At 28.5% G+C, this 8,020-nt stretch overlaps 1 protein-coding gene across 1 annotated transcript in view; it reads right to left on the reverse strand.

The window, feature by feature from the left end:
- The window catches only part of LOC113375721 (larval cuticle protein A2B-like), a 31,684-nt gene extending 25,134 nt beyond the window's left edge, over positions 1-6,550 (reverse strand). Inside the window, exon 1 of the mRNA XM_026615665.1 lies at positions 6,464-6,550. Coding sequence (XP_026471450.1) covers positions 6,464-6,550 — 87 coding nt within the window. The remainder of the gene's footprint in view (positions 1-6,463) is intronic.
- Between the last annotated feature and the right edge of the window lie 1,470 nt (positions 6,551-8,020).

Genomic DNA, 8,020 nt, shown 5'->3' on the forward strand with positions numbered 1-8,020 from the left:
AACTCATATCCTACGAACATAATCAACTCTGTCATAAATAACAGACGCAGTTACATTCTTAACAAACAAAAAGACCTCACAGACCATAAAAACCGTTTAGACTTAGAATCATATACTGGTGTCATTTGCCTACCGTACGTAAAAGATTTATATTTCTCGTGGAAAAAATTATTTCAACAGTGTGGCATTCTGTTGGTGTGTAATTGTGATGCAACCCTTAGTTCAATTTTTACACAAATGAAATCTAAGTTCAATTTTGACCGGCTCAGGAATTTAGTATATCAAATTAATTGCTCTAATTGCGAACTCTTTTATATTGGAGAAACTAGCCAAAACCTGAGTAAACGCCTTAATCAACACAAAAATAATTCAAAAAATCCCAAACAATTTAAAACAATGTTAACTGAGCATATTAAAAATTTAAATCACAATATCGATTTTTTTAACCCTAAAATTTTACATTTTGAAGAGAATACAATTAAAAGAAGATTCGCTGAGGGGTTGTTTTTACAATTACATAACGACAGAGTCATAAATAAACGCAATGACAATACGGCCCTTATCGAAACGAACACGTGGTTTCTTAATAGCGTGTCAAAATTCCTTAAAAAATAACAAAATCCCATCGCCTTTTAAATTTTCCAAAAAATATCAACACATGCTAAAAACTACTTTGAGAAAGTTGTGACATTTCTATCCTAAACTCCGAAGAGTAAATACATAGTTTCGACAACTTGTCAAGTTATCATGATTATTAGTGTGTTTTACCATTTGTGATGTTTGTGTTAAAAAATACATATCTTATCAATGTGCACATACTCATACCATGGATTAATAATGGTTTCATATGCTATATTAGGATACAAAATTGTAAGTGTTTTATTACTATTATTATTATTATTGTTTTTCCATGAAATTTCCTTTCATATAATTTATTTAGTTCCAATTTTTATAGTTAACTTGATTACCACTGAATGATGGCTAAGATGCTAGCCGAAACGTATGGATTTTAAATAAATAAATTTAAAAAAAAAAAAAAAAAACTCATACTATTTTTATTGATGTTACGCCCGAATATTAAACTCAAATTAAACATATATATCAACATCAAATTCAAGAATATTCAAAAATATATATATATATATATATAAGTTTATATACTAGTTTATACCCTACTAGTTTATATATATATATATATATATATATATAAACTAGTAGGGCGCATGGCATTGCGCCTTAAGGCAAATTGCTGGAACTTCCCGTACCGTAATTAAACATTAGTTTAAATTGGACTACGAGCGTGTTTTATGAACAACTTATGTGTACGTTTACAAAAGTCATTTTTTTTCATTTGATTTTTTTGATAATTTAGAAATTTTATCAAAATTTTGAAATTTTTTTAGAAGTTTTAAATTTTTTGGAATTTAAAAAACCGTTTTTTTTCAATGTTTTGAGAATTTGGAAATTTTTGACAATATTCGATTTTTCTTGAAATAATCGAAATATTCTCAAGTTTTTGTAAAAAATCTTTTTTTTCAAATTTTTCAAAATTTAGTTTTTTTTTGAAAATTATGAAAAAATTCGAAAATTAGAATTTTTTGAAACATTGAATTTTTTTGAAAATTTTGATTTTTTTTTTTGAAAATTTTCAAAATTATTAAATTTTTTGTAAATGCATTTTTGCACACCGTCTATTCAAGCTTTTAAATTAATCTAATCGGTTGATCCGTTCTCTCAAAATCTGCATAACAGTTTTTACACCCTTAGCGCTTCATACATCCTTCATACATAACCGCTAGACCTGCCTTCCCCAAAATTTAATCAGCTATTCATCTTGTCAATATAAGTAAAATGTTATTTGAATTATTAAAATCATACGCTCCGTTCTCTTAAAAACTGAGTTACCATTTTTGGCACTTTTTGCCCTGTAACTTCGGAACGGCTAAACCTGCCTTCGTCAAAAACAAATCAGCACGTTTCCTTATCAATACGAAACGGTAACTCAGTATTTAAGAGAACGGAGCGTCCGATTTGAATAATTCAAAAAACATTTTACTTGTATTAACACGAAGAAGAGCAGATCAAATTTCATGAAGGCAGGTCTAGCGGTTTCAGAGATCTAGTAAAAAAAGTAAAAAAAATGTCATTTGGCGGTCAAAAATGATCATTAGACATATGCACATAAAATTATCAGATATTTTATAGAGATTTTAACAACAAGTATAAATTTTGTTTACATTCCTATGGATTCCGTACCAATGATTATCCGTTAGACGGCGACGCGTCGCGTACGCGCTTCTATATTTTGTCTCTATGCAGTTAAAGCAGTACGATTGCTTTGAAAAAAATTTCAGAATTTCCAAAATATTTCAAAATAAATTTTTCTCAAAAAAGTCTTCTCTTTTTCAAAAAAAGTAAATTTTTGTCAAAAATTTATAGATTTTCAAAAATCTAATTTTTTCAGAGTAATTTTTTTTCAAAAATGTTAATCTTTAAAAAAAAAATATTTTTGGTACGGGAAGTTCTAGCAATTTGCCTTAAGGCACGATGCCATGCGCCCCACTAGTCATTTTTTTGCGATTACTATAACTTACTCTACGAAACGTTAAAAATATTGAAGTTACTTCCCAAGAACAAGAATACAAAAAAAAATGAATATTTCACAGATATTGGGGGAAAGTTTTATTAATTTTGCCAAACAAACCCTGCAGTCCATAGGTAATCGATGATGAAGAACGGTCCAAAATTTGCCTATCGCCAGCGGACGTCTTCGGCGTCTCTTGCAGAGTAACCTCGCGCTATAGTTTTACATAATAGTTCTCATAAGTAATCTTGTTCCAATCCACAAGAATGGACCGAGTTGAATATCTTGGTTATAACAATGAGTACGTTGTATGTTACATTGTAATTTGTGCTGTTCAGAGCATAATACGAATATGTTCTATTGCGCAATACACATAGATATTTATTCTCATTGCTAGAAAAATAGTTTGTGGTTTTTGAAGTCTCCATGACCGTTTGTTATGACGAGCAATGTTATTGGATTTATATGTTGTTCAACGCAAATAACCGTAGCAGATAAGGTATAATATATATTAATATAAATTTTAATACAAGTTTTCAAACTGAGCTTTCCCGATTAGAGGTTAGATAGGATTTCAAACAGAGGTTCCAGTGTTGATACTCTCTTCCGGCAGCCTGATTTCAAGCATTAGTGACATCGTTTTTTTTACTTGGAAATACAGATAGCGATGCTTTCAAGTGAAATAGCCTTTACCTGGCATTGCTGCATCAATAAAGATATTATGACTATTACTGAAATTGTGGTAATGAATTTCATCTCGTAGAGATAGCAGGACAACTGTTTTTTTGCCATCTATAGAACCGACGGAGTTAGCCTAATCAAATCATCACAACAGTTCATAGGACCCTTAAGTTTTGGTCGATGTTAAAAAAAATATTAAATACTATTAATAAAAATTTCAGCCTGCGTTTCAAACACTCTGATATCAACCTCTATAGAGAACTCAGTTTTCCTCGTAAATATAGACCCATATATTTTTACAAATGAAAATGGTTTTTCGGGGCATTGCTGAAGTCTCACCATTAAAAGGATGAATTTTGGGTTGCATTTTAACAGTATTCAGAAGTAAATGACAAAATAAAATTTTAGGCCATTATCTTATTCTCAAATAAAAAATCCCAAATATACACGCCTGTCATTAAACTCTCATTGCGTTATGCAAGTTAATTGGTCCTACTGTTAACTTTCCGTCGGGTAATCGAAAATGAAACTGCTATATATCTTAACATTTAACGTTTCAAAACTTTTTGAACATGTTGGCATACCATCGAAAAAATGGATGTTTGTGTGTGTGTATATATGTCGACGATTTCCAGATCACGAAACAATCGATTGACTAAAAAACATTTGTTTATTATTAATAAGGAGACGTTTGGATTAGTTTTTGGCCAAGGTAAGTCGAGCCGATTCGAAGATACGAGGCAAAAAGTGCCAAAAATGGTAACTCAGCTCTTCATATAATAAACATCTTACTTGTATTGACTGACTGTAAAGATTTGATTAGATTAAAATAAGTTAAAAAAATGCAATAAGGTGGTCAGGGCAAATAGTAATAGTATTCAAAGTAAATTTATTTTGACAGACTTTATGGGGACATTTTTATGGAACGTTTTGCTTATTAAAGTGTAATCTCCGAAAACCTGTCACATTTTGAAAAGTCACTAATATTTTTTTAATTTTCAATATCACCGCATTGCACAAACCTTGATTCAATAACATTTCAAACTTATTACATAATCTTGGTAATATTTTTAGAATAAAATTTTAAGAAACTTAATCCATCACAATGTATCTAATTATTCAAAATTACGACACCGCTGTTGCTATTTAAGAATACATATTTTGGCTTCTAATATAATTTTTAAAAATTTATGCAATGTCCCATTGCAATAATCGTTTACATTTATTACACAAATTGAGTAACGGCCCGAGAAATAATTATGTTTTCGTCGCATGAATAAAACGCAATTCATTTCTTTTGTGGAATTAATTCACACGATTAGAAATTTTGGTAATTATGAATTGGCCGCTGGAATGCTGAGTAAATGTTAAAAGTATTACAAACATGATTATATTAATTTTGAAAAGTACACTTATTATAGTTATAATTATATAAATAAAAAAATAATTTTTAATAATCCCTACTATATATATATATATATATATATATATATATATATATATATATATATATATATATAAGGTTTTCGGGATCAAATTTAATACAAATTTACTTTATTTTTAATTACTAATACGATTTTAATAATATTATCTACAAAAATATAGATTTATTTAACTGATTTTGTTCGTACATTATCCTTTGTCATAAAACGTTATTCATTTAATAAAATTAAGAAAAGATAATCTATTTTGGCACATTTAAGGACTATTCTATTGTAAAAATATCAAAAACAGTATTTTGAATTTGTTCATATTTTCAAATCATATCATAACTATTCAAGAATATGTATACAAAAAAATTTTATAGAAATTCAAATTATTTTTGAAAATTTAGAAACTCTTTTACTTGAAATTGTCAGTGAATCTTTTTTATAGACTTCTCTCTGGCATATACTAACCCCATTCCCAAATTCCAATTTTACACCGTGAAATCGGTTTTTAATAACTGTTAATTTTAAACATTTTAACGTTTTTTACTTTTTTCTGTACTTTTGTAACTTTGATAAAAAAATATAAGAAATATAAGAGTAACAAAATGTATAGCCTTTTTTACGATGATTCAAAATATCACCTAAAATTGATGTCAAAATACCTTAATAAATGATCTAAATTCCTTAATACATTGTCTTTTATTTTATTTTTAAATGAAAAAGGGTTATAATTGCTAGGAATGTCAAATATGTATTCAAATATATACGTAAAAATAAATAACTGAATATATGCTGCTTTATGTAAGTATATATATATATATATATATATATATATATATATGTAAATATATATACAGAATAAACCTGATGATGGAACGTATCTAGTTCCAAAACAAATTGTTTTTTATTATTGTATTTGTTCGGAATCCAGAAATTATCTATTGAATATATATATATATTTATATCTTGATAGTTTTTTCGACGTTGAAACATATTTCGAAGTAACTAGCAGCCCATTCGTCGAAATAAAAAAGGTATAAAGTACAAAAACTTTTATTTATACGTTTCGACACAAGATGCGTGTCATCATTCAGCAACACAGGACAAAAACACTCAAAAAAACTTTAATTTAAAAAATTAAACTGATAACATATTAGAAAAAACATTTTTGTAGAAAAAATTGTGAATAACTAAAAGATTTGAAAACTAATTTGACTAAAAGTTTTAAAATTTAACATTGTGAGGCAAGAAACACGCCCATACTCGACTGTAATGAGTCGACTGTAATTACAGTCGAGTATGGTGCTCGGTATGGGCGTGTTTCTATATATATATATATATATATATATATATATATATATATATATATATATATAGATTGTGAAATATATCACATAGTATTAATTTTAAACTTACAATAGAAAAAATGTTTATAGATATGTTAAAAACAAATATGTTTTTAAATATAACAATATTTCAAACGCTTTAAAATAAATTATCTATGTATATTTGCAAATATATAGTCAAAATTCATTTACATTATGTAGTATAATTTTTTATTTAGTAAAATATTTGATTTAATACCACACTAGTTTTATTATTTCTTGACCAATTTGAAATTTCCAAGAAATCCCAAAATAATTTCAAATTTTAAAAAATCACAGGAACCATAGGCAACACATATTTAAAAGTATATTATTAAACTGATCAGTGAATTTTAAAATAATGAAGATGTTTTTATATAAATGTTTTAGTGATAGTCACTCACATAGTAATCCACAGCGTAGCCAGGCCGGGCCAAAGCGCACGGCGCTAAAACAAGCGTCACGACGATCAAAACTTTGAAAGCTCCCATGGTAAAAATTAAATTATTTTTATCACTGATTTACTTATTCAATTTCTGAATCCAGTCTTGTAGTCCAGACGATGTTAACAACACTATCAAACTGTTACGTTTTCAAATTCGGTTCGCGGCTTTATACATGTGTTCTCTGTAACGGATCCGTTTTCGCAACCGACCACCACAAGTCAGAACATCTGTTTCGGAGGGGGGTCCTTAGGCGGCTGATGGACGAGGTGTTTGTTAACTCGTACTGTCTACTTGAAAATTCAATTTCCAAAATATTAACCAGCTAGTTGTAATTGATGAATATACTCGTCATGGAGAATAGGCAGAATTTTGTGTAATATACATTTCTGACCATTGGCTATATACATTTCAAACTTCGAAAAAAGAATCAAAATGTGTTTTCAATTTTCATGACATTTTAAATTTTTGTCGCAAAAAATCTAAATTTTACCTTTAAACAAGATTGAACCTCTGTGTCTCGCTTTACTCTACACAAAATAATTATTTGCATAATTTACAAAAATTTTAATTTTTCTAGTAAGGTAACTAGAGGCTGTAACAGTTTTTAACTTCCCGTAGGGCAAGTTATAGTAATAGCAAAAAAATCGAAAATGAAAATTTTTATATATCTTTACGTTTCAAAGGTTTCTGAACATTTTGGCATACCTTAGAAAAAATGGATGTATGTGTGTGTGTGTGTATGTATGTATGTGCGTGTGTGTATGTATGTGCGGATACAAATTTTCGTCGACGATTTCGGGAACACGGATCAACCGATTTGAATAATTCAAAAAACATTCGATTCGTATTGATAAGGAGACGTGCTGATTAGTTTTTGGCGAAGGCAGGTCTAGCCGTTCCGAAGATACGGGGCAAAAAGTGCCGAAAACGGTAACTCAGTTTTTAAGAGAACGGAGCGTCCGATTTGAATAATTTGAATAATAATTGAAAAAGTAAAAAAATGAGCCATTTGGCGGTCAAAAATGATCATTAGACATATGCACATCAAATTATCAGATATTTTATAGAGATTTTATAGATACATTTTGTTAACATTTCTATGGGTTCCGTACCAATGCTTATGCGTTAGACAGCGACGCGGCGCTTACGCGCTTTATATTTTGTCCCTATGCAGTTAAAGCTGTACGATTGCTTTGAAAAAAAGTTCAGATCTTCTACAATATGTCAAAATAAAGAAAAAAAATTTTTTTTCAAAAAAAAAAAATTTAAAAAAAAATGTTTTTTTTAAATTTTTTTTTTCAAAAAAAAGTTATTTTTTGTCCAATTTATAGTTTCTCAAAAATCTTATTCTTTCAAAATAATTTTTTTTCAAAATGTTAATTGTTTTTAAAAAAATAATAATTTTTGGTACGGGAAGTTCCAGCAATTTGCCTTAAGGCACGATGCCTTAATTGCCTTAACACAGAATTCCACTTACAGCTAGTTTTTTATATTTAACCCTTTGGACTCCGGGCC

Source organism: Ctenocephalides felis, unplaced genomic scaffold (assembly GCF_003426905.1).
Source record: "Ctenocephalides felis isolate EL2017-DRISC unplaced genomic scaffold, ASM342690v1 CF-g0.4_SCAFFOLD_01886, whole genome shotgun sequence".
Taxonomy (NCBI): Eukaryota; Metazoa; Arthropoda; class Insecta; order Siphonaptera; family Pulicidae; genus Ctenocephalides; species Ctenocephalides felis.